This window comes from Pararge aegeria, chromosome 19 (genome assembly GCF_905163445.1).
Source record: "Pararge aegeria chromosome 19, ilParAegt1.1, whole genome shotgun sequence".
NCBI classification, from domain to species: domain Eukaryota; kingdom Metazoa; phylum Arthropoda; class Insecta; order Lepidoptera; family Nymphalidae; genus Pararge; species Pararge aegeria.
The window spans coordinates 2556450-2583335 of record NC_053198.1 but is presented as its reverse complement, the minus strand read 5'-3'; the positions used below and the strand labels follow the sequence as shown (position 1 = coordinate 2583335).

The window sequence follows — 26886 nt, the reverse complement described above, 5'->3', positions numbered from 1 at the left end:
TATTATTTCCACCGTTGTATTCCGAGATGAGAAAAATGAGGGAGAAGATAAAATTCAGGAGAAGTAAATGTCTCCTTTCTGCTAGCAGTGCTGAACTGCAAATGTTACGCTCGCAAATTGGCAAGTATCCAGTCCACATAGTTTGTGACCCTGGTGTAGACACCCGGCCACCCAGGGCTTCCACATGGCGAAGGTCCGTACGACACCACACCCAGCAGCATCCAGTTCCCATGCACCTGACCCATCAGAGGGCCGCCCGAATCTCCTCGGCAGGAATCCTTGTGTTCCTCTCCACCAGCACAAATTTGATTCTCGTCGACATCTCTCATTGACAACTTGTAAATTATCTTACAAGTTGGGTTCTTTACAACGGGCACTGTCAATTTCAACTTCACGGGAGAGTACTCACCTGAAATTATTTAAAGTTGAAGTTATACTTCTTTTGGCGCGTTAGGGAAAAATGATGAGAGTAATTTATTACGATGCGCGCGCACACCGTCACAATAAACAGACACTCTAAAGTAAGTCTACTTAGACACTAAACTATAGTCAATTTTTGATTTTTGTGTGAAGGTGAACTGTTTTGCTTAGGTACTTTACATTTACATGATTGTACATAAACATAAGTCCATCAATCCGCACTGGGCAAGCGTGGTGGACTACGGCCTTACCCACTTCTCATTGTGGGAGTAGACCCGTGCTCTGTAGTGGGCCTATAGTGGGGTGATGAGATGACATGGTGGCGATATCAACATATACACGTATATGCAATGTTGTTATGAGAAATTGTAAGTTATATCATGTTGTTTTATAATAATTTAAAAACTATTAAAATTATTGGGCATTTTTCAATACTCTCGTCGCGTTTTTTCTTTAAACTTTGAGTTAATTCATTTATTTTTAAATTTTTTCATTTTATTTTAGACATCTGTCGTGAATTGTTAAATTATGACAACAGCTAGTAAATAATCAAACGAAACTGTAAAAAAAAATCTCTACAAAAATATCAAAAACTCAGTAAAAAAATACTATATGGGTTGAGGTGATATTGTATGGTTGTGAACTCTTAAACGTTGTAAAATGAATTATATTATAATTTAGATTTGTTAATAAAGCTATCCACGCTGCCAACATAACATGGAACTTATAAATAATCTAAATTTGGCTGGATCGGCTGAACAAAATGGCGCCAACATCAAATGCTGGGAAACTTACTCTTTCCAGTTTTCCCCCACCCCGCCACCACCAATTCCCATCCCTCGAATGTGTTTTTTTTCAGCGATGGATTCGTGGGAAGGCAGATTGGGCTTATAAAATCTGAAAAAAAAACAAAAAGCCGATGATTTGATCTCTACCATACTCCTAAGGTTGGCCAGATACTATCTTAGACTACACACGGACAGTTGGTATTGCAATGAAGAGAATTTTTTTTTATTTATTATAAATGAATCACGTAGATGGCCCTCCTGATGGACTGTGGATAGTCAGAGCAACACTTCACAGTGTGACAGGGCATGCAAGGGCACGTCCTTCGACTTTATTTATATCTCTTAAGTGATATAAAATAAATGAGGAGATCCGTAGAGAAACAAGTGTTACCCACAAAGGTTGCCTGGCAGAGATCGTTATTGAGCGATAAGGCCGCATTTTGTATTCTACTTCTTTCTTTAGGTTTCTGTTTTTATTTTGTATATGTTAATGTTGTGGTATACAAATAAAGAGTTTAATAATAATAGGTCAACGAGTCGCGATGGGCAGGAAACATTGCTCGAAAGACCGATGGACGTTGACGTTTCAAGGTACTGGAATGGCGACCACTGTTTTAAAATGGAGACCGATGACCGACCCACAGACCGACTTACAAAAGACCTTCTAGTTTATCCAGCATTGGACATCGATCAGTTGAAGTGATGATTATTGTGAGCCAGCAAAACCTCATGGGCATCTAAGGCCGATTTTTTTGGGACAGGATACGTAAAATAACTGCTAACCACTGAAAGGTACAACATGCGCAAGCCTTAGAAGCGCAATATCGTTGAACTGGTTCAGGTCGTATCGTTCGTAACCCTCGTGCACTATCGACTGCTCCACCGGTACATCCAGTGCCTTGTTACAGGCGCCACGGAAGCAGTCCCAGACGCTGGAAGTGTTCCACTCCCCGAGCCGGACGTGGGTTCTGAAAGTTCGTGATTCTTTTAATTTTTTTTTTTATGTTTATAGACGAGCGCTTCACTGCAATCACACCTGATGGTTATGGATGATGCAGCCTAAGGTGGAGCGCGTTTGCCTAGAAGATCTCTATTCACTCTTGATTTGAAGGTACTCATATTGTAGGCACTGGGGAAAATGGAAGCTGGAAGGGCATTCCAGATCCTAGCGGTGCGGATCAAAAACGAAGATGCAAAGCGCTTCGTAGTTGACCGCGGTATATCGACCACGTAGGGATGCAGATCCTTACGGTGCCTCGCGGTTGGATGGTAAAAAGATTTGGATTCTTATACACTTTATTTATATTACTGAAATTTTTATAGGTTACTATACAATTGATGAATTTCTTAATGACAAGGTTGCTTGGAAGCATCCGGCTCCACTTTCATCTCTCACAAGATAGAAAAATGAATGTTAAAATGTAAAATGTAAATTGTTGATGTTGGAAAAAAGCAACTGGCGGTTTCTTGCCGGCTTCTTCTCGGTAGAATCTGCCTTCCGAACCGGTGGTAGAGTCACTACAGAGAGACAGACTTTACGTTTAAAAAGTGCTTATATTTGGCCTACATATTAGGGCTATAGCGCTATTGTTAAGGTTTAGCGTTATATGTGCGGTGTGCCATGTAGCCTCCCTTGAGCGATTAACAGCGACTAGGCTTCTGACAGCGATGGGATCCGCCATATATTAGGGGTGGCCAAAACCCTAGCGAGAGTACGGTGAACACGCAAGTACGTAGGTACTTGCGTGTTCACCGTACCTAGGTCCGTTGAGGAACACACAGTTTTAGTGGGTGCAAGACTCACATAACTATCCCCCAACGGAGTGGCATGCGTCAGGCATTTTCTCTATATAAAAATGGGGCTTAACTTATATTAAGAGAATTGTGCAAGGCTCAGATGCCACTACCTAGTTGAATTTGGAATCAGTAGCTTGCTTTGTTCACCGAGGCACAGGGTAAATAACCACCAATTTTCAAACTCCGGGCTGGTACATATTTTTTTTTATAGAAAAACCTTATAAAAATTTATCTTATATTCATTATTGATAATATTTTATATTAATAATTCATCGGCCCGATCCGAGGATCGAACCCAGGGCCCCATACTCGACAGTCGCACATGGTAGCTACTAACCCAACGAGGTTGACTGGTGTACTTACACTTTCCACCTGCTGGGCAGCATGGATCCCTGAAGACTGCTGTACTCACACTTTCCACTTACTGGGCAGCATGGGTCCCGGAAGAATGGTGTACTCATACTTTCTACACACTGGGCAACACGAGTCCCTAGAGGCTGGTGTACTCACACTTTACACCTACTGGGCAGCATGGGTCCCGGAAGAATGGTGTACTCATACTTTCTACACACTGGGCAACACGAGTCCCTAGAGGCTGGTGTACTCACACTTTACACCTACTGGGCAGCATGGGTCCCGGAAGAATGGTGTACTCATACTTTCTACACACTGGGCAACACGAGTCCCTAGAGGCTGGTGTACTCACACTTTACACCTACTGGGCAGCATGGGTCCCGGAAGAATGGTGTACTCATACTTTCTACACACTGGGCAACACGAGTCCCTAGAGGCTGGTGTACTCACACTTTACACCTACTGGGCAGCATGGGTCCCGGAAGAATGGTGTACTCATACTTTCTACACACTGGGCAACACGAGTCCCTAGAGGCTGGTGTACTCACACTTTCCACCTACTGGGCAGCATGGGTCCCGGAAGAATGGTGTACTCATACTTTCTACACACTGGGCAACACGAGTCCCTAGAGGCTGGTGTACTCACACTTTACACCTACTGGGCAGCATGGGTCCCGGAAGAATGGTGTACTCATACTTTCTACACACTGGGCAACACGAGTCCCTAGAGGCTGGTGTACTCACACTTTACACCTACTGGGCAGCATGGGTCCCGGAAGAATGGTGTACTCATACTTTCTACCAACTGGGCAACACACACATGCTGCCAAGTAGGTGTACTCACACTTTAAACCTACTTGGCAGCATGGGTCCCTGGAGACTGGTGTATTCACACTTTCTACCAACTGGGCAACACGAGCCCCTGGAGGCTGGTGTACTCACACTTTCCACCTACTGGGCAGCATGGGTCCCTGGATGCAATGCGCTGCAGTCACGACATATCTGGACGAGATCAGCGATCCACCGCAGTAGAAACCGTCCAGTACAGCTGTACATAAAAAATTAAGGTTTTTTTAAAAGTAATAATTGGCGAACCAAAAAGAAGGCCCGATTCAATTTAGTTCGAAATTGCATACTAGATGGCGCTGTGCATCTCTTAAGTCGCAATATCAAATGTCGCTTTTAGATTTCCTATAATGAGCAAGATCCAGCCAACTATGTTTTATTTATTGAATCGATCGTGAAGTGCAACGTTTAATTAGCGAAATTAGCGCGTTTAAAAAAGTTTCTTTAGCTTTATTAAATAAATAAATAAATAAATATACTACGACGATACACACATCGCCATCTAGCCCCAAAGTAAGCGTAGCTTGTGTTATGCGTACTGAGACAGCTGATGAATATTTTTTTATGAATATAATACACATAAATACTTATAATATACAGATAAACACCCAGACACTGAAAAACATTCATGTTCATCACACAAACACTCTCCAGTTGTGGGAATCGAACCCACGGCCTTGGTATAACAGTATATTATATATAAAGCTAAAGTATAATTTATAGTATAAGATAGATGTTGGAAGAAATAAAATGATATCAACCACTAACATTGTTTATTTTGAAGTAGAGCCATCCACGGGTGTTCGTCTAGTTCAGTGATCTGGCCGCTGTAGATTCTGTCGGCGTATTCCAAGCCGCATTGACTGGGTAGCGCTATTTCTCTGCTGCTGTGGGGAGGCGACTTTGGCGTTTTTGGTTCAGGTACAAAGGATAACACTGGAGGGCAGCATACCTAAAAGGACATGTCGTTCAATGTTCATTCAATATTTATCTGTGCCCTGCAAAGTGTTGCTTTGTTTATGTAATGTTTATGTTGTGACAGTTTCCCACTTACAATGAGGGCGGGCCACCTGTTCGGACAGTCAAATACTAAAAAAAAGTACCGTAATGTGAACTTGACTGACTAATAAGTTCATTACACATGGCAGTAGTGGCATCGTGTTTCCCGAACGGATGGACTGATTTTTATTTTATTATCATTTACTATGAAGTAATTTGATGTCCGACGAATTTCAAATCTTCCGCTCCCACAAAATGGCATTTACATTATTTAGAGATATAAAATGAAAGGGCTTGAATTGCAGAATAATGTAGACTAGATTGAAAGCCGGCGGTTTTTTAATTTCAAATTTATATTAATATCATGGATGGATTAGTATCGTGATAGGAATTTCCCCATCTTTCGATTGTACCCGTGTTTTGATTGACAAATTATAACAAAAAGCGGTTATTGTAAATTAATCACAGCCTGGCGGTCTTTTTTGTAGGTGATAATTTTTATATATCATCGTTTATTTTCGCTGCGTACGCCAGTAACGCCCCAAGTTGGTATGACATCTTTAACAATCACCGTTATATTTCAGCCAATTTGCAGAAAACCACAATAAAGTATACACTAAAACCTTTCGCATAAGTCACTCTGTTCATTAGTGAAAACCGTATGAAAATCCATTCGGTAGTTTTTCAGTATTTATCGCCCAGGGTGACGGACAGACGCGGTGGAGGATTTTCTTTTATAACATGTAAAGAAAAAATAAAGAAGCTAAATCTTAGCTCTGGGAGGCACGCACTGCAATGTAAAAATATAAAAGTAATACCAGCGGCTCTTTATCTTTGAATCCACAGTGAAGTTTCTTAGCCAATTTTCTCAAAGGTAAAGCATAAGCCTTCGTCAGTGTTCCATACATTCCTTTGCACTCTTGGAAGGGGATGCATTTCACTCTGCCTCCGCACCCTGAAATAAGAACATAAGTTTGAACCACTGAGTCTTTGCTGAAATTCCGTACCGCTAAAGTATTCGTAACGTTGTTAAAGTACACTGTAAAGAACATTGGTTAGAGTCATCATACCAACCCATTACCGGCCCACTACAGAGCACGGGTCCCCTCCCACAATGAGAAGCTGTTTACGCCGTAGTCCACCACGCTGGCCCAGCGTTACAATAAAAATATATTAATGAATAGTTTCACTTGAATCTAAGGCCACAAATATTACATAAACATAACATTTTGAAATAGAACTGTATTCGATTCAACATAGTAATAATTAGGTATTTTGAATTAATAAATATGTAAAAGAGTCAATAACATAAAAGTGTGAACAAGACGTGAAGAAACAAAGAAAGCTATTAAGACTAATCGATTAAATCAATTTTTTTTTTTTTTTTTTTTTTTTTTTTTTTTATTACATTATATCTATCTGCCATCGGCTTTTCCAGCCATAATCAGATTGTATGTTTACATGCTGTTTCATTTTGAGGGGTATTCCAGTGAATATCCTCCCCTATAGAGTTAATTATGGTCCGGTAAGTAAAGCTTTATCTTTCGTCCAAGTCTAGTATGTGCCATCTCTTCAGGCGTTTAGTATTTGTGTCTGTAAGCAGTCTCTGTGCCAAGATATTGGGATGTTTCTCGAGTCTGAGTTTGTGTTTCTTGGAGTATTTGTTCACTTCCTCTTTGATGGTTGGTATTTCCAAATATTTGTGAATTTCGTCATTCCGTGTGAACCATGGTGCACCAGAGATTGCTCTAAGGACAATGTTTTGGAACCTCTGGAGTATCTCAAGGTTGGAGTTGCTAGTTGATCCCCAGAGTTCTATGCCATAGGTCCAAATAGGTTTTATTACGCACTTATATACTAGTAACTTGTTGTTCAGGGATAAGGGTGACTGATGCCCTATTAGCCAGTTCCAGCTATGGTATTGAAAGTTCAGTTCTTTACGCTTATTTTTGACATGGTGTGCCCAGGTCAGTCTCCTGTCCAAATGTAGGCCCAGATATTTAACAGTTGTTTCACTCGGTAACTCTTTGCCACCCATTGTAACTGGTGGACAACTGTCTTTGCGCAACGTAAAGGTGATGTGCTTTGACTTTGAGGCACTGTATTTAATCCGCCACTTTGAGAGCCACTGATCGATTTTATCTAGATGAATTTGCAACTTTTGAGATGCTCTGTCAGGGTAAATGTCACTTGCTAGACATGCTGTATCATCAGCGTACGTTGCTGTTTCTACCTCTGAAGTGGACGGCAGATCAGCTGTATAGATTGAATAAAGGATTGGTCCAAGCACTGAGCCCTGTGGTACTGATGCTTTGATATTGTAAATGTTGGAGAGTTCGTCTTCGAATTTTACCTGGTATCTTCTTCCACTAAGATAAGATTTTAGGATCATGTATAGAGAATTTGGGAGCAAAGTTTTCAGTTTGTACAAAAGCCCCTCATGCCAAACTCTATCAAAAGCCTGTTGTATGTCCAAGAATACTGCGGAGCAATATTCTTTTCTTTCTAAAGTCTCTCTTATTTTATGTGCCACCCTGTGTCCCTGCTCTACAGTTGAATGCTGTTCCCTGAACCCAAATTGGTGATCTGGCATTATATGTGGTTCAATTAGTATTGGTTTCATTCTATTTAATAAGATCTTTTCAAATACTTTTGATATTATAGGTAACAAGCTAATGGGCCTATAAGAAGAAGGTTCCGTTGGTACTTTGCCAGGTTTTGGTATCATGCAGATGTGGGAAATCTTCCATATTTTCGGGTAATATTGCACTCGCATAATAGCATTAAAAAGCATGGTAAGAAAGACTATTGTTTTCTTTGGTAGATGTTTTAGGATCTCACCAGTGATAAGATCAAAACCGGGAGCTTTTTTATTCTCTAGGTTCCGTATAGTTCGGATTAATTCCTTTGGCGTAACTAACTTTAGAGGCATCGACAATTGTTGATCGCTGTTTATTACTGCTTCAACTATTGCATCAAACTCTTCGTTTGTGGAGTTATTGGGTTCAAATACTTCGCTCAAGTATTGTGCAAAAAGTTCGGCTTTTTCAATAGGCGTCCGAGCCCAGTCACCTGATGGTAGTCTGAGTGGCGGGATCGGTCGCTTGGGCCTCTTAAGATCCTTTGTGATTTTCCAAAGGGTGTAGCCATCCCTTCCACTGGCTGATAGGGTGGAGAGCTTGTGTTGATAAGCGTTATTACAATTATCTGTGACCGTTGTTTTTAATTCTTTGGCCACTTTATTGAATGCTGTTTTATCTTCAGTGAATCTACTTGTGTGCCAGCGACGTCGAAGTTTCCTTTTCTTCTCTAAAAGTTTCCGTATTTTAAGTGGAATGTTCGGAATCCTGTTCCTCATCGTTAGATCTGGTGTTGATCTCCAAGCCGCTTCTTGTATTTTATTTGTGACATAAAACGATGCCTCATCAATGTCAGTTTCTGATTTTAGTCGTACTTTGAGATCAATATTGCTCTCAAGGAAGTCACAAAATGAATCCCAATCCGTTTTATAATTACAAAGTGCCTGATGTGTCTTTTTTTGAATTGCACTTGTACTAAATGTGCCTATAACCGGCGAGTGGTCAGATGATGTGTCGAGACATGACTCTGCAATGTAATGCATATGAGAGAGTCCTTTTATAATGAAAAAGTCTAGCAAGTCGGGTATTTTATTACGATCTGTCGGCCAGTAGGTTGGTTCTCCTGTAGATAAGGCAGTTAGATGGAGACTATCTATGCATTTTTTAAGCTCTCGACCTCGCGTCGTTATTAATCTGGAGCCCCAAAAAGTGTGTTTACTATTCCAGTCTCCTCCAGATATATACCTGTTTCCTAAGCTCTTGAAGTAACAGGCGAAGTTTTCTTCCTTGATTAAATCAATTAAATAAAAATTTATTCGACGCATATAAAAAATGCACATACGAGTATTTTTGTATTACCTACGCTACGCGACGCTTACCTAATAAAATACAGGAAGGGACATGATTTAAATTTTGCATGTGAATTTATGGCCGTTGATTTCTTTCTAGCAGTGGTTTCTTCTTTCTGGCAGTGGTTTACTCAAAAACTATTAGGTTTTCGGTTTCACAGATAAGTCTCAGCGACAGTACATAATGTACCTCTAAAGCGTGTGAAGTATTATTTTGGTTGTCATTTATTTATTTGGGTTCACAACAACAAAACCAGTATCACATTAAAGTCAAAGTCAAAGTCAAAAATATCTTTATTCAAGTATAGGCCCACAGGTGGCACTTTTGATGCGTACACAAGAATTACACGGTAGTGAGATGATGGCGATAACCACATTCGTAAACTTAAAACTAAAGCTACGAGGGTTCCAAACGCGTCCCGGTCTAAGAAGAAGCCCACAACAAACTTAGCCGGGTGTTTTTATTTTTTTTTTGTTATCGCCATCTCACAATGTCATTTTAAATTATTAGAAGAGCAACCTGGTTAGAGCAATAATTTACACCCAATGTTTTTTATCGTTTACGTAGTCCTTTATACTATAATAGGATTTTTCTATAAGCTTACGTTTAATACAAACTTTGAACTTTTTAAGAGACATCTCCAAGATCATCATCCTCATCATCATCTCCAATTACACATTGGTATACAATATATGTAGTACAAATAATTACTCACTGCGGCGTCAACTGCGTAAACCACATATTACAAGAAATATTTGTTAAGTGGGCTTATTCAAAACCTAATAAAACATTATTGTTGCAACTAGTTCTACAAAAATACTAACAAATAAAAATGTAGGAAGGAAATGTTATAATTATTTATTAATATATTGTGATCGCAAAACTTTGTCTGTAACAGTAATTGATCACCCGGAATACTAGTATATTAATTTAATTATAAGACTATTTTAAACGATCTATGACCAACTTCTTAAATGCGCCTATTCATGTTGAAATAATGTCTATATTATTAAAGTTCTCGTTATATGATTGTGTCATTCTAAATTATGGAGACCGACACATAGTAGTAGCAAAAAGCTGATGCATTCGATTTTTTCGAAAAGGTGTTCTAAAGTTTACACGTTGTATACCTGCTACAGAACCAGTGGCGTGCACTGGGTTTCTTACCGCAGGAAAATTGCATAAAACAGCTAAAATTCTCCTCCTATACCAGTTATGTATCAACTTTAGGGTAGGCAGAGCTTTTGTGCATGTATGAAGAAGTTACCAGGAGATTGCAGTCAAGGGTTAGTAGCGCTTGTAATGGAATAAAAAATAAAACTCTGCGTGGTGCGGATCCTCCTATAAGCGCGTGGGCATCCCTCGGGATTTCCCCACGATAGATTTTTTATCTTACGATGTAAAAAACAACTGATTACTTACGATAATCTGTGGCGTGAACTGGCAAGATAGCGACAGCACATATAACAATAAAACAAGCTCTGTACAGAATATTCATCATTTTTCTGTATATTTTATGCTACTGGCGGGAACTGCCCACTACGTAGCGGCACTAACAACTGATAACGTGATATTGTTACCCTATAATATCATTCCAACGTTATCAAATAGAAATAAACCCACTTAAATATGTTTTTTAAGTACTCGATAGGTTAATATGGATAATCTAAATACGATGATGTAAAACCGAAACCTACTGGACTAATCACGAAATCTCAAAGATGTAATTTGCAAGGTAGGTATTATTTTAGGATGTAGATGTCAGCTAAGAAAAAGTTCTGAGAAATTATCTTCCTAAAGGGCTAAAAATTGGGTTGACAGTTTGTATGAAAGTCCTATGTTTTTGAAGTTGGATACATGGAAATCGGTATTTAGGTTATCAGTTTTAAATAATAAAATTAAACAATATATTATTGAACCGAGTTTAAGGAAATTGAAATATGCCGGTAGCTTTCTTTCTTGAGAAGGGCATAGGTCACGCTCAAGCTCCGTGTAATCAGGAATTCTACACAGACGGGAGTCGTGGGCATTCGCTTAATTCATTCTGCAGGGCTAGCACGGACGGGAGATAAAAGTTATATCCCCCAATTATATCACCTCACAAGGGATATAATTAACGTGCCCACCTGCTAAATCGCTGGAACATGGAAAAGGAGAAGTTTACCCCCGTTTATTAATGCACATTTTATGGATATTATTCCCACTTGTGTGCCAGAGCTCTGAGAGTTGATAAAGCTGTGGGAGAAGATACATTTAATTCCTTATCCCGGGGATATAATTGTCTCCTGCAAATGTTAGCCGTGCTGGGGTGCACACTAATTTCATTTATTTATATGCGTAAGTAGTTTTTTTAAGTGTATTCTTAAGCTTTGCTTTTATAAATCAAATTTAATATCAAAGTATAGAAAATATGTATTTATTTCTGACTGTGACCTGATTTAATTTAAAAATTAATAAACTTAACGTAAAAATTTCATCGAGGGCGAAGTCCCGGCCAACTGACTAGTAATATATAAAGTTAAAATTTAAAAATTAAAAAACCTGTCTTTCTGTATATGAAATATTATGCTACTAGTCTCGTAAAGCCCTTTCATTTGACACTCATATTGAGGGAGACGTGAAAAATATTTAATGCGCCATTTTGTGGTAGCGGCCATCTTGGATTTGAAATTTGTTATCTTTATATATATATTTCTTGTGTGCGTGTGTATGTCAGTGAACTCCTCCTAGACGGCTGGACCGATTTGAATGAATTTTTTGGTACGCGTTTGGGTGGCACCCTGGATGGTTTAGATTCACAAATCAGCCCGACAGATGGCGCTGGGTTCCGCTAGTAGTTTATATTATTCTACTAATCAAGCCCTATTTTTGACAATCATATTGAGGAAGTAGTGAAAAAATATGTTATCTCACATCTTCGGCCGATTTTCATCAGAGCTAAGAACACCGACTAATTCACGTTTCAAACAAAAAAAAACACGATAAAAATTTGTTCATCGGTTCACGAAATACATTTTCACAGACAAACACACACAGACACTTCAAACTTATAACACCCGTTCTTTTTGCGTCGGGGGTAAAAATACAGTCCGGCACAACAATTGCTTAGATATTTTCCACACCACTGGTTCAGAAATGCTTCATACATTCTTTATATAAGTTAAATCATAAATATCGAACGGTATCAAATAAAAAAAAAAAAATACAACAGAAATGATAACCTCATATTATTTTGTAAGTATGTTAAAAATAATTATAAACGTACTTAAATGTTTTCAATTATGTAAGTACCTACTCTATTGAAAAATAAGCGTAAAACTGCAGTCCGACACAACAATTGCTTCGATATTGACAGCCGAGTGGCGCAGTGGGCAGTGACCCTGCTTTCCGCGTCCAAGGCCGTGGGTTCGATTCCCACAACTGGAAAAATGTTTGTGTGATGAACATGAATGTTTTTCAGTGTCTTGGTTTTTATCTGTATATTATAAGTATTTATGAATATTATTCATAGAAATATTCATCAGTCATCTCAGTACCCATAACACAAGCTACGCTTACTTTGGGGCTAGATAGCGATGTGTGTCTTGTCGTAGTTTATTTATTATTATTATTATTTATTATTATATTTTCCACACCACTCGTTCGGCAATGCTTTATACATTATTTTATAAGAGAAATCATAAATATCGAACTTTATCAAATGAAAAAGTAAAAAAAATACTACCGAATTGAGAACCTATTCTTTTGTAAGTCGGTTAAAAATAATTAAAAACCCGTTAGTGAAACCCACTTAAACATGTGTTTAATCATACAAGTAGGTACTCGATTATGAAATAATGATAAAAATATAGTCCGATACAACAATGTGAGCTGATGAGCTATGTCGGTAACTCTAGTTCTTCTGCGGGTCTCCTGATTGGATCTCAACTCTCTCCATTGCCTAGTTTCGGAACCATAAGTCATCACTGGCAACACGACTGTGGTCATCAGGCACTTAGGTATTTTGGATAAGAAGGTATCTCGAAGTTTCCCGAATGCTGCCTAACATCTATTTCTCGAAATTGGACTAACCTATATAACCTATATTTTTGTCAATAATCTGGATATTGTCAAAACATTGCTGGAGTAATAAAGAATTGAACTATTGATAAAAAATGAACTATTGATATTGTTATTATTTCGACATTGAATGAGTGTATTGTTATTATTCCGCCTTGCATATAAAAATAGAATATTCCAAGTCGTTCATACAAATGAATGTTTTGTGTATAACTAACCTTTTTATCGGATTGGTATAATGCCACGTGGTCAATCAAGAGATAGCTCGAAAAGTGGCTCGCGTGGCCGGGCTCGCTGCCACTCGCGGAGCCCTTAGCGCACAAGTAAGCGTGGTAAAACGCGCAGTAGATCACGATCACATTCGCGTAGCTATTAGAGAAGTCTAACGCCACTACGCCATTATAGCGATAGGGCAAATTCCCGTGATAGGACTCTGTCACGTTCGACTAGTGTTGATCGACGTAATCGTAGGTCGCGCTCTCATAGATGAAGGTAAGGTGTTAGTTTATGTCGACGATGTATTGCTCCTTAGCAACTCTGTTCCTAAAGGCATTGAGCTGCTGCGCCGTGTACTGAATACTCTCACGTTTGCGGGGTTCTCAATCAACCTTCGAAAATGCGACTTCCTTACCACCGAGGTTGAATATCTTGGTAGAGTAGTGAGTCAAGGTCAGGTTAAGCCGAGCCCCAGAAAAGTGGAAGCACTGGCGAAGACTCCACCACCAGGGAATGTCAAACAGGTAAGGCAATTCCTAGGTCTCGCTGGCTATTTTTGCCGTTATATTAAAGACTACGCAACCAAGACTGGGTGCATCGCCTATGTGACATGAAAAGGGGTATCATTTCACTGGGGAGACGAACAAGAAAAGGTACGCCAAGACCTCATCCGACACTTGACCAGCGAGCCAATCTTGGCTATCTTTGATCATAAATTACCCACCGAGGTTCACACAGACGCCAGTAGCATCGGTTATGAGGCACAGGACGAGACAACTCCTTCGAGAAAACCAAGGTCGCCAGGAACGAGTATTCGAATCGGCATAGGCATCCACCTCGTCAGTATGCGGTTGGTGATCTTGTGTTTGTGATAAAATTTCTCAGTTGACAGGAAAATTTGATCCTGGGATGCGCGGTCCGTATAGAGTGGTCGGCGCACTGCCGAGCGGTCGTTACGAGCTCAAGCTGTTGAGCGGCAGCTATGGGAAAACGACGCAAGCGGCTGCGCAATACATGGTGCCTTGGCGGGCGAGTGGTGTCCGGAGACGTGTGCTGCGTTCTTTGGCAATAAGAATGCAACCGATTTTATCTTAATCGCATTTAAACACTGCTTGTGGCTCTGTTTGTCGCTATCCTATTTAGTAACAAAAATGAACAAGACCTATATTCCCACATGTATAGGTAGGTAGGTAGGTAGGTTCTCTCTCTCTCTCTCTCTCTCATAGAAAGACCTCTTAGCGGAATAGGACAAATTAAAAGTAGTAAACTCAATTTAAAACACGGTTAGTAAATTTCAAAGGTTAGCTTAAGCTGTGTTAGAATAGTGGATGGCGATCGACAGCGTCGTAGGTAGTGGTGGTGGGTTAAGGTAAATGGCTCGGTTGGCAGACCCGTGAGAGGTGCGAGGCACCTAGTCGGGTAGACGGTTAAGAGTAACCGTCGGCGTGAAGGCACGCATGTGTGTTAACGCGAGGTCCAAGTTGTGTGGACTGGTCCGTAGTCAGCAGTGCTAAGCACTCAGTCGGACGTCCAAGTTGTGTTGACTGGTCCGTAGTCAGCAGTGCTAAGCACTCAGTCGGACAGTAGACCCTTGATTGGGTGAACGCGTGAGCGCGTTGGAGATGACATCTGCAACCAGCCATGGGGCGGTCGACGAAGCGGTCAGTGTTTGGCAGACGGCTGCCGCCTGGAGGTGTCAACGAAGAACAAGGATAAGAGTAACAGGGCCCTATTTTTTTATTTTGAGACGTCTCTGAGGTGATGTTTGTAAGACTGTGTTTAAGATGATCTGAGTTGCGTGACGTATGGATTGTGTGAAAGCGTTATAGTGAAAGAAGACTGAGCTGATTGTGACAACTTCTGGTACGCTGGATCTTCTTTCTAACATGTTGGTTTCCCTACAGATGATGAAACTGAAGAAAGTCCGTCAGACTCCGCAGCACCGGGATCGGGCACCGGATCCTCCATGCCTCTGTTGTATTTTGATCCTGAGGCAGGACCATTGGCGTTGGCTGATGCTGCCCCCAGCACCACACCATATCAACGGGTCAGGGACGACCCTTCGTCAGGAGAGGCCGTGTTAGCCGCATCCCCCACCGATACCGACCCTCCTATAAAACCAAGCACTGTACCGTCATAAATTCTCATTCCGACTCGCGCATCCGTCCCGTACGGATGTCTGTCTCGCAACCGATTGCTCGAGGTGAAAGTGTCAGTGGAAATCAGTGTCCGTTTCTGCGTTGTGGTAGTGCAGTGTAGTTCTAGGGTCTAGGATTCCTGTAAGTACACGTGTTATTATTAGCGTAGTTTAACACCCTCGTCACCTAAAGGCGAGGCCCCATAGGGCCACACCCTTTTTTTAGGCACACACCTCCCTGCATGGCAGGGAGGTCAACCGCTACCCCGGGGGCCGCCATGGCCCTCGCCGACTCCGACCTTAATCTGGAGGCCCTCTTAAAGGACCTCCAGGAGAATAACGCGGGTTACCTAAACCGCTTTAGGACTGTTAGGCCTAGAGTGTTCACGGACAGCCCGCAATCCCCGGCTCCCGCAGAGCCGATTACCGACGACCCGGTCGCTATCCCTGCGATAGCGATCGAAGAATCTACCTCCCCGGCATCATCCGAGACCGACGACGGCTTCACCGTCGTCGGTGCTAAAAAGCGGAAGCTTAAAGCTTCCAAATCCAAGGCGAACCCGCCAAAGAAAGTGGTAACGGACCGCCCAACTAAGACCCAGTCCCAAGCGCCCCGCGCAGCGCCTCGCGCAGCGTCCCAGGCTTCCCCTGCGGACGAAGACGAGCCCGAAGACTCCCCTATGGAGGAGCAACCCCAACCCAGGGATAGAATCCCACCTCTCTTCATCCGCGACAAGCTCGCATGGATGAAAATCATCCCGCTTCTTGAAGCGAACGGCATCGGCTTCACCGGTGCCCGATCCACCGCTATAGGCATTAGAGTACAGTGCCTATCCTCCGACGACCACCGTCGGCTAACTTCAATGCTCAGAGAGCATAATATAGGTTTTCATACCTACGCCCTAAGAGACGAACGCATTCTCCGCGTCGTCATTAAAGGATTACCGAAGGAGATTAGCTCCGAGGTAATAAAAGCCGACCTTTTGTCGCAAAATCTACCTGTCCTGGAGGTACATAGGATGTACAATACCAGGACGAAATATGTCTACGAGATGGTTCTCGTTTTATTAGAACTTTCCCCCGAAGGTAAAGAGATTTACAATCTCGAAAAAGTGTGCCACCTTTCAGGACTCACTATCGAGAAGCCCCATAACAGAGGCAAGGTCGGCCAGTGCCACCGATGCCAACTGTACGGCCATTCCGCAAGGAATTGTTTCGCCCGCCCTAGGTGCGTCAAGTGCCTGGGCGACCACGGCACCGCCGATTGCTCCCGACGGGACCCGACCGTCGACGAACCACCGAGCTGTGTACTCTGCTACACCCAAGGGCACCCCGCGAATTATCGCGGATGCCCAAAGGCGCCGCAGTTTACACGGCGCAGGGGTCCGCCGCCGGCTCGGAGACCCGCAGCACAGCCCGCGCAACGCTTCGTCCCAGCGCCGGTACCCGCTACCAGCGCATGGGCCAAGCCCCTTAACGGAGCGCCTAGCGCCTCCGCCCCCGCCCCCGCACCGTTGCCGGTAGCCCCTCAGGCCACCGCACCGGCAGCGGCCCACCCGGCCTCAGCGCCCTCGCCCATGCACCTATCTCCGGATATGGACCCCCTGGACTTCATCCAGTACCTCGTGTCTGCGGTTGACATGAACGAGGTAAAAGTATTCTTTGCAAAGGCAAAGGTCTCCCTCAACCAGGCTATGCGTGAGCACTCTAGCCTCCTAACAACCATCGGGACTATCCAAAAAGCAATCCGTTAATGGGTAGTACATATAAAGGTAGGGTAAAACCACACTCCCTGGCAGTCAGCTTCTTTAATGCAAACGGCATTATCGATCAAATGCATCAAATCCGTGAATTTATATGTGCACAACAAATCGATATCTTCCTAGTGCAAGAGACCTTCTTAAAACCTAGTAGAAGCGATCCCAAAGTTGGAAATTATAACTTAATTAGAAATGATCGGACCACCAACCGGTTGGGTGGTACCGCGATCTATTACAGAAGGGCTCTTCACTGCACTCCTCTCGATCCTCCACAGCTTACCAACATGGAAGCCTCCGTATGTCAGGTGGGTATGACCGGCCATCCGTCGATCATACTAGCATCCGTTTATCTCTCACCGAACAAAACCTTTTTAGAGAGTGACTTACTCGCTCTCCTCTCCTTAGGTGACTCTGTCATTTTGGCTGGCGACTTCAACGCTAAGCACACCGACTGGTCCCGCTCCACTAACGCGCACGGACGACAACTTAACATACTTGTCAGACGACCCGACCTCAACTTTATCGTAGTTGCCCCAGACTCGCCGACTCGCTTTCCGATGTCGGATAGTTCGATCGACCGACCGGACATACTCGACATAGCGCTCCTCAAGAATATCACCCTTCAGGTGAACTCTGTGGAAGTGCTATCCGAGCTATATTCGGATCACAGACCTGTCAAACTACAGCTAGGCCCCGTAGGCCCCGCGATCCTCCCGACCCGTAAAGTCATCGACTTCAAGAAGCTCTCCGGGCTACTCGAAGCGAAGGACTCTGTGCACCTCTCTAAAATTCCTGACGTCGTAGAGACATTAGAGCAAGCCCAGGCAGCCTCACTGCACCTGACCAACCACGTTTGTGACGCTACGAGCGAATGCTCCCGCGAGATGCCGTGCGGATTTTACCGCATGGTACTCACGGAGGACGCGCGAGAGCTAATCACAAACAAGAATAGGGCCCATAGGGAGCATGACAAATATCCGACACGACAGAATCGGTTAGAACTCTGGAGAGCCCAGAGGAAGGTAGTGTCTATCATTACCGCACTCCGACACGGACAATGGGACAGGTTCTTGGGGGAGCTCTCGCCATCGCGTAGTGCGTTCTACAAACTGGCGAAGGCTCTCAAAATGACCCGCGCTCCCGCCCTCCCACCGTTAGCACGCCCCGACCTTCCGCCCGCCTTTGAAGATATCGATAAGGCTGAATGCATGGCTGACTGCCTCGAATCCCAATGCTCTCCGAGCACCGTATCCATTGATAGGCCCCACGTCTTGCGAGTCGAAAGCGAACTCGCAACAATCCTCTCGACCCCTCCCGATGGTGAACCTCTCGCCCCGACGACCTGCGATGAAGTTCATACTATTATCAAGGGTTTCCACTCTAAGAAAGCCCCAGGCCCCGACGGCATTACCAATAAAACCCTAAAGTTACTCCCAGGACAAATTATCAACCTACTTGTGGTAATTTTTAATGTATTCTTGGCAAACTGCTACTTCCCCAACCAGTGGAAGGAAGCAACAGTCATAGGTATCCACAAGTCGGGCAAACCCCGCGACCTTCCCTCCAGTTATCGCCCTATAAGCCTCCTCAACACCTTAGCAAAGGTGTATGAGAGGGTAATATTACACAGACTGAAGGCAGTCGTAGAGGAGAAAAACCTCCTTAACGACGAGCAATTCGGCTTTCGAGCCAAGCACTCTTGCGTCCACCAAGCGCACCGCCTCACGGAGCACATACTGGCAGGATTCAATCGATACAGACACATGAGCCCCACTGGGGCCGTGTTCTTAGACATTGCCAAGGCCTTCGACAGGGTCTGGCACGCCGGCTTGTTGTACAAGCTGCACCATCTGGGCGTGCCAGCTAGTCTCGTTCGTTTGCTGCGAGCGTATCTCACCGATCGCACATTTCGCTATCGTCTAGACGGTACGCTCTCTTCCCCTAGACCCATACGAGCGGGAGTCCCTCAGGGCTCCGCGCTCTCCCCACTTCTATACGCGCTCTTCACGAGCGACATTCCCCGCGACCTACCGGCGACGGTCAAACTGGCCCAATTCGCCGACGATACCGCTCTCTTTGCGACCGATCCCAAAAAGAGCAACATTGCAAGTCGACTCCAAAAGGCGCTCCACCTGCTGGGCAAGTGGTTCCGCCTCTGGAGGATCGAGGTTAACCCCGAGAAGAGCGCAGCGGTGCTCTTCACGGGCAAACCGAGAGGCCGCTTCACGGTAAACCCCGCAGAGGTCACCCTCTACGGGCGTCCCATACCCTGGCAAGACAAGGCCAAATACCTGGGAGTAACGTTCGATCATAGAATGAGCTTCACCGCACACATTCGCAAGGCCCGCAACAAGGCTGCGTATGTGATGGGTCGTCTCTATCCGATGATTTGCCGCAAAAGCAAATTATCCCTCCGTCACAAGGTAACCTTGTATAAAACGTGCATACGTCCCATTATGACATACGCCAGCGTCGTATTCGCCCATCGCCCTCACAGCTCCTACAGGAGCTTTCAAGTCCTGCAGAACAAATTTATGCGTATGACCACGGACAGTCCGTGGTACATGCGCAACGTAGATCTCCACCGAGACCTCGATCTTCCCACCATAGCCCAGTACATGAAAACATTATCAAAGACCTACTTTGAAAATGCAGTCCGACACCCCAACCCCCTAGTGGTCGAGGCGTCCACTTATACCCCCGTCCCCGACGTCGAACCAAAGCGGCGACGTACGAAGCATGTCCTTGACGACCCTGACGACAAAATAACTACCGACAACGTGTCCCAACAACACACACACACGCAACATTCACAGCGTCTTCGCCGGCGAAGACGAGGGCCCCGATTTCTGACGTCATCCGGACGTGGATCCTTACCACGGTCACGGGGGCGTTCGGACTAAACAATGATTAGTCCAAAAGTCCACCAACAGTCAGATTAACGTCGAACCGAGCCGAGGTCCGAGTCCTCGCAGGAGGCACCCTCGGGTCGACGTCTCCCATACTCCCCCCGATGTCGTCGAGCCCTGGGGCTCTTCTCATGGCGAGCTTTCGCGCTCGCCCCACTCCCCCGGTGACGCCGTAGCAACCCCTTAGGAGGTTATCGGCAAGTGTCCTTCCGAAAAAGCCGTCATAAATTCCATTCCGACTCGCGCATCCGTCCCGTACGGATGTCTGTCTCGCAACCGATTGCTCGAGGTGAAAGTGTCAGTGGAAATCAGTGTCCGTTTCTGCGTTGTGGTAGTGCAGTGTAGTTCTAGGGTCTAGGATTCCTGTAAGTACACGTGTTATTATTAGCGTAGTTTAACACCCTCGTCACCTAAAGGCGAGGCTCCATAGGGCCACACCCTTTTTTTAGGCACACACCTCCCTGCATGGCAGGGAGGTCAACCGCTACCCCGGGGGCCGCCATGGCCCTCGCCGACTCCGACCTTAATCTGGAGGCCCTCTTAAAGGACCTCCAGGAGAATAACGCGGGTTACCTAAACCGCTTTAGGACTGTTAGGCCTAGAGTGTTCACGGACAGCCCGCAATCCCCGGCTCCCGCAGAGCCGATTACCGACGACCCGGTCGCTATCCCTGCGATAGCGATCGAAGAATCTACCTCCCCGGCATCATCCGAGACCGACGACGGCTTCACCGTCGTCGGTGCTAAAAAGCGGAAGCTTAAAGCTTCCAAATCCAAGGCGAACCCGCCAAAGAAAGTGGTAACGGACCGCCCAACTAAGACCCAGTCCCAAGCGCCCCGCGCAGCGCCTCGCGCAGCGTCCCAGGCTTCCCCTGCGGACGAAGACGAGCCCGAAGACAAGGAGGAGCAACCCCAACCCAGGGATAGAATCCCACCTCTCTTCATCCGCGACAAGCTCGCATGGATGAAAATCATCCCGCTTCTTGAAGCGAACGGCATCGGCTTCACCGGTGCCCGATCCACCGCTATAGGCATTAGAGTACAGTGCCTATCCTCCGACGACCACCGTCGGCTAACTTCAATGCTCAGAGAGCATAATATAGGTTTTCATACCTACGCCCTAAGAGACGAACGCATTCTCCGCGTCGTCATTAAAGGATTACCGAAGGAGATTAGCTCCGAGGTAATAAAAGCCGACCTTTTGTCGCAAAATCTACCTGTCCTGGAGGTACATAGGATGTACAATACCAGGACGAAATATGTCTACGAGATGGTTCTCGTTTTATTAGAACTTTCCCCCGAAGGTAAAGAGATTTACAATCTCGAAAAAGTGTGCCACCTTTCAGGACTCACTATCGAGAAGCCCCATAACAGAGGCAAGGTCGGCCAGTGCCACCGATGCCAACTGTACGGCCATTCCGCAAGGAATTGTTTCGCCCGCCCTAGGTGCGTCAAGTGCCTGGGCGACCACGGCACCGCCGATTGCTCCCGACGGGACCCGACCGTCGACGAACCACCGAGCTGTGTACTCTGCTACACCCAAGGGCACCCCGCGAATTATCGCGGATGTCCAAAGGCGCCGCAGTTTACACGGCGCAGGGGACCGCCGCCGGCTCGGAGACCCGCAGCACAGCCCGCCCAACGCTTCGTCCCAGCGCCGGTACCCGCTACCAGCGCATGGGCCAAGCCCCTTAACGGAGCGCCTAGCGCCTCCGCCCCCGCCCCCGCACCGGTGCCGGTAGCCCCTCAGGCCACCGCACCGGCAGCGGCCCACCCGGCCTCAGCGCCCTCGCCCATGCACCTATCTCCGGATATGGACCCCCTGGACTTCATCCAGTACCTCGTGTCTGCGGTTGACATGAACGAGGTAAAAGTATTCTTTGCAAAGGCAAAGGTCTCCCTCAACCAGGCTATGCGTGAGCACTCTAGCCTCCTAACAACCATCGGGACTATCCAAAAAGCAATCCGTTAATGGGTAGTACATATAAAGGTAGGGTAAAACCACACTCCCTGGCAGTCAGCTTCTTTAATGCAAACGGCATTATCGATCAAATGCATCAAATCCGTGAATTTATATGTGCACAACAAATCGATATCTTCCTAGTGCAAGAGACCTTCTTAAAACCTAGTAGAAGCGATCCCAAAGTTGGAAATTATAACTTAATTAGAAATGATCGGACCACCAACCGGTTGGGTGGTACCGCGATCTATTACAGAAGGGCTCTTCACTGCACTCCTCTCGATCCTCCACAGCTTACCAACATGGAAGCCTCCGTATGTCAGGTGGGTATGACCGGCCATCCGTCGATCATACTAGCATCCGTTTATCTCTCACCGAACAAAACCTTTTTAGAGAGTGACTTACTCGCTCTCCTCTCCTTAGGTGACTCTGTCATTTTGGCTGGCGACTTCAACGCTAAGCACACCGACTGGTCCCGCTCCACTAACGCGCACGGACGACAACTTAACATACTTGTCAGACGACCCGATCTCAACTTTATCGTAGTTGCCCCAGACTCGCCGACTCGCTTCCCGATGTCGGATAGTTCGATCGACCGACCGGACATACTCGACATAGCGCTCCTCAAGAATATCACCCTTCAGGTGAACTCTGTGGAAGTGCTATCCGAGCTATATTCGGATCACAGACCTGTCAAACTACAGCTAGGCCCCGTAGGCCCCGCAATCCTCCCGACCCGTAAAGTCATCGACTTCAAGAAGCTCTCCGGGCTACTCGAAGCGAAGGACTCTGTGCACCTCTCTAAAATTCCTGACGTCGTAGAGACATTAGAGCAAGCCCAGGCAGCCTCACTGCACCTGACCAACCACGTTTGTGACGCTACGAGCGAATGCTCCCGCGAGATGCCGTGCGGATTTTACCGCATGGTACTCACGGAGGACGCGCGAGAGCTAATCACAAACAAGAATAGGGCCCATAGGGAGCATGACAAATATCCGACACGACAGAATCGGTTAGAACTCTGGAGAGCCCAGAGGAAGGTAGTGTCTATCATTACCGCACTCCGACACGGACAATGGGACAGGTTCTTGGGGGAGCTCTCGCCATCGCGTAGTGCGTTCTACAAACTGGCGAAGGCTCTCAAAATGACCCGCGCTCCCGCCCTCCCCCCGTTAGCACGGCCCGACCTTCCGCCCGCCTTTGAAGATATCGATAAGGCTGAATGCATGGCTGACTGCCTCGAATCCCAATGCTCTCCGAGCACCGTATCCATTGATAGGCCCCACGTCTTGCGAGTCGAAAGCGAACTCGCAACAATCCTCTCGACCCCTCCCGATGGTGAACCTCTCGCCCCGACGACCTGCGATGAAGTTCATACTATTATCAAGGGTTTCCACTCTAAGAAAGCCCCAGGCCCCGACGGCATTACCAATAAAACCCTAAAGTTACTCCCAGGACAAATTATCAACCTACTTGTGGTAATTTTTAATGTATTCTTGGCAAACTGCTACTTCCCCAACCAGTGGAAGGAAGCAACAGTCATAGGTATCCACAAGTCGGGCAAACCCCGCGACCTTCCCTCCAGTTATCGCCCTATAAGCCTCCTCAACACCTTAGCAAAGGTGTATGAGAGGGTAATATTACACAGACTGAAGGCAGTCGTAGAGGAGAAAAACCTCCTTAACGACGAGCAATTCGGCTTTCGAGCCAAGCACTCTTGCGTCCACCAAGCGCACCGCCTCACGGAGCACATACTGGCAGGATTCAATCGATACAGACACATGGGCCCCACTGGGGCCGTGTTCTTAGACATTGCCAAGGCCTTCGACAGGGTCTGGCACGCCGGCTTGTTGTACAAGCTGCACCATCTGGGCGTGCCAGCTAGTCTCGTTCGTTTGCTGCGAGCGTATCTCACCGATCGCACATTTCGCTATCGTCTAGACGGTACGCTCTCTTCCCCTAGACCTATACGAGCGGGAGTCCCTCAGGGCTCCGCGCTCTCCCCACTTCTATACGCGCTCTTCACGAGCGACATTCCCCGCGACCTACCGGCGACGGTCAAACTGGCCCAATTCGCCGACGATACCGCTCTCTTTGCGACCGATCCCAAAAAGAGCAACATTGCAAGTCGACTCCAAAAGGCGCTCCACCTGCTGGGCAAGTGGTTCCGCCTCTGGAGGATCGAGGTTAACCCCGAGAAGAGCGCAGCGGTGCTCTTCACGGGCAAACCGAGAGGCCGCTTCACGGTAAACCCCGCAGAGGTCACCCTCTACGGGCGTCCCATACCCTGGCAAGACAAGGCCAAATACCTGGGAGTAACGTTCGATCATAGAATGAGCTTCACCGCACACATTCGCAAGGCCCGCAACAAGGCTGCGTATGTGATGGGTCGTCTCTATCCGATGATTTGCCGCAAAAGCAAATTATCCCTCCGTCACAAGGTAACCTTGTATAAAACGTGCATACGTCCCATTATGACATACGCCAGCGTCGTATTCGCCCATCGCCCTCACAGCTCCTACAGGAGCTTTCAAGTCCTGCAGAACAAATTTATGCGTATGACCACGGACAGTCCGTGGTACATGCGCAACGTAGATCTCCACCGAGACCTCGATCTTCCCACCATAGCCCAGTACATGAAAACATTATCAAAGACCTACTTTGAAAATGCAGTCCGACACCCCAACCCCCTAGTGGTCGAGGCGTCCACTTATACCCCCGTCCCCGACGTCGAACCAAAGCGGCGACGTCCGAAGCATGTCCTTGACGACCCTGACGACAAAATAACTACCGACAACGTGTCCCAACAACACACACACACGCAACATTCACAGCGTCTTCGCCGGCGAAGACGAGGGCCCCGATTTCTGACGTCATCCGGACGTGGATCCTTACCACGGTCACGGGGGCGTTCGGACTAAACAATGATTAGTCCAAAAGTCCACCAACAGTCAGATTAACGTCGAACCGAGCCGAGGTCCGAGTCCTCGCAGGAGGCACCCTCGGGTCGACGTCTCCCATACTCCCCCCGATGTCGTCGAGCCCTGGGGCTCTTCTCATGGCGAGCTTTCGCGCTCGCCCCACTCCCCCGGTGACGCCGTAGCAACCCCTTAGGAGGTTATCGGCAAGTGTCCTTCCGAAAAAGCAAAAAAAAAAAAAAAGTCATAAATTCATTTGTTCGTTGGATCTCAATGAAGAACATTGTGTGTGCTGTGCATATCGGGTCACGTGAGCCATTTTTCTTGTATTACTTAATTGTTATTTTTTGTGATAATTTGCGTGTCATTGTGTGCTTATTTAATGGATCTGTTTTTATTTTGGTTATGTTTATTTTTTTGTTAAAATTGAAATTTGTAAATTAAAGTTAGGCTGATCGTGATTCTTTTATTTTTAATTTTAAATCCTCTGCTGATCCTTAGAGTATATTATAAGTATTTATGAATATTATTCATAGAAATATTCATCAGTCATCTTAGTACCCATAACATAAGCTACGCTTACTTTGCGGCTAGATGGCGCCGTGTGTATTGTCGTAGTATACGTATATTTTTTTTATTACAAGCACACGAAGCTACACCTACTCAGAGGCCGGTACACTGTAGGACTTGTTCCTTGCATTTCTTGATTCTTGCTCTGTTTATCTTCTCAAATACACTTACATAAATAACGCTATTGTTTCAGCATGCATTGGAATTGGAAAGTGCCTCACATTGACGGCCGATTGGCGCAGTTTGCAGCGACCTTGCTTTCTGAGCCGAAGGCCGTGGGTTCGATTCCCACAACTCGAAAATGTTTGTGGTGTTTATATGTATATTCTAATTATTAATGTATATTATTCATAAAGATATTCATCAGTCATCTTAGTACCCATAACACAAGCTACGCTTACTTTTGCGTTGTGTGTATTGTCGTAGTATATTTATATTTATATGTATTTATTTATATTGAAGGACTGCAAAGACGTTACCAAAAAACCCAAACATTTTCTACTGTGGAATGAATGAAAACCACGTAGACATGGTTGGTTACCATTTTCTGTCTATTCGACTACAAGTTAGCCCTTAACCTCTCATCTACCAGGTGGTAAAATGTGACTCGCACCCAGCAGGGCTAGCAGGAGACAAGAATTATATCCCCCGATTATACCCCCTGACAATGTGGACACGTTAATTATATCCTTGTATAATTAAATGGACTGCAAAAGCACGGGAACATGGAGTAGCAGAAGTTTACCCCCGTTTATTATAACATATTATATTATTTGGATATTATTTCCACTCGTGCGCCCATGCTCTGAGAGTTGGTAAAGCTGCGGTAGAAGATAAATTTGTATCCTTTCCCCATTTCTTCCTATGCTAGCCGTGCTGTAATACTTTATTTATTTATAATGGACAACCAACAGTAGATACATTAAAACTTGCTCTTTTATCGGAATGAGTCACATTGTAAATGTTCAACACATTACAGGTCAATTCACATTATAAGTCAGTTAATATAAACCTTTAAAAGTATAAATATTGAAAGCTAAATTACAATGAAAAATTTAACTTAATCAATTATTAGGAGACCAAACAAAACAGAAATGAATTAAATCGGATTAAAATAATTAATATTGATGTCTTAAAAGTAATAAATAAAATTAAACTTAAACTTAACTAACTAAAATGCGAGTCAGGTTAATTAGTAGAACAAATATCTATAACTTCAACTTTT

The 26886-nt window shown here is 45.2% G+C and overlaps 1 protein-coding gene across 1 annotated transcript; it reads right to left on the bottom strand.

The window, feature by feature from the left end:
* On the bottom strand, positions 1-10676 carry LOC120631931 (CLIP domain-containing serine protease 2-like). The gene is made up of 7 exons (XM_039901633.1): positions 10556-10676; positions 6023-6159; positions 4974-5157; positions 4302-4407; positions 1992-2176; positions 1216-1317; positions 1-409 (listed from the first exon to the last, which is right to left on the bottom strand). The coding sequence occupies exons 1-7, from the start codon at positions 10632-10634 to the stop codon at positions 105-107; spliced, it is 1098 nt and encodes a 365-aa protein (XP_039757567.1). The 5' UTR covers positions 10635-10676; the 3' UTR covers positions 1-104.
* Between the last annotated feature and the right edge of the window lie 16210 nt (positions 10677-26886).

Excerpts from the sequence above, each read along its gene's own strand:
- LOC120631931 (XM_039901633.1), bottom strand. The coding sequence starts at position 10,634 with ATGATGAATATTCTGTACAGAGCTTGTTTTATTGTTATATGTGCTGTC. Across the intron at positions 6,160-10,555 it reads AGTTCACGCCACAGATTATC|GGTGCGGAGGCAGAGTGAAA; the intron begins GTAAGTAATCAG and ends TTCTTATTTCAG. Across the intron at positions 4,408-4,973 it reads TCTACTTCAAAATAAACAAT|CTGTACTGGACGGTTTCTAC; the intron begins GTTAGTGGTTGA and ends TTTTATGTACAG.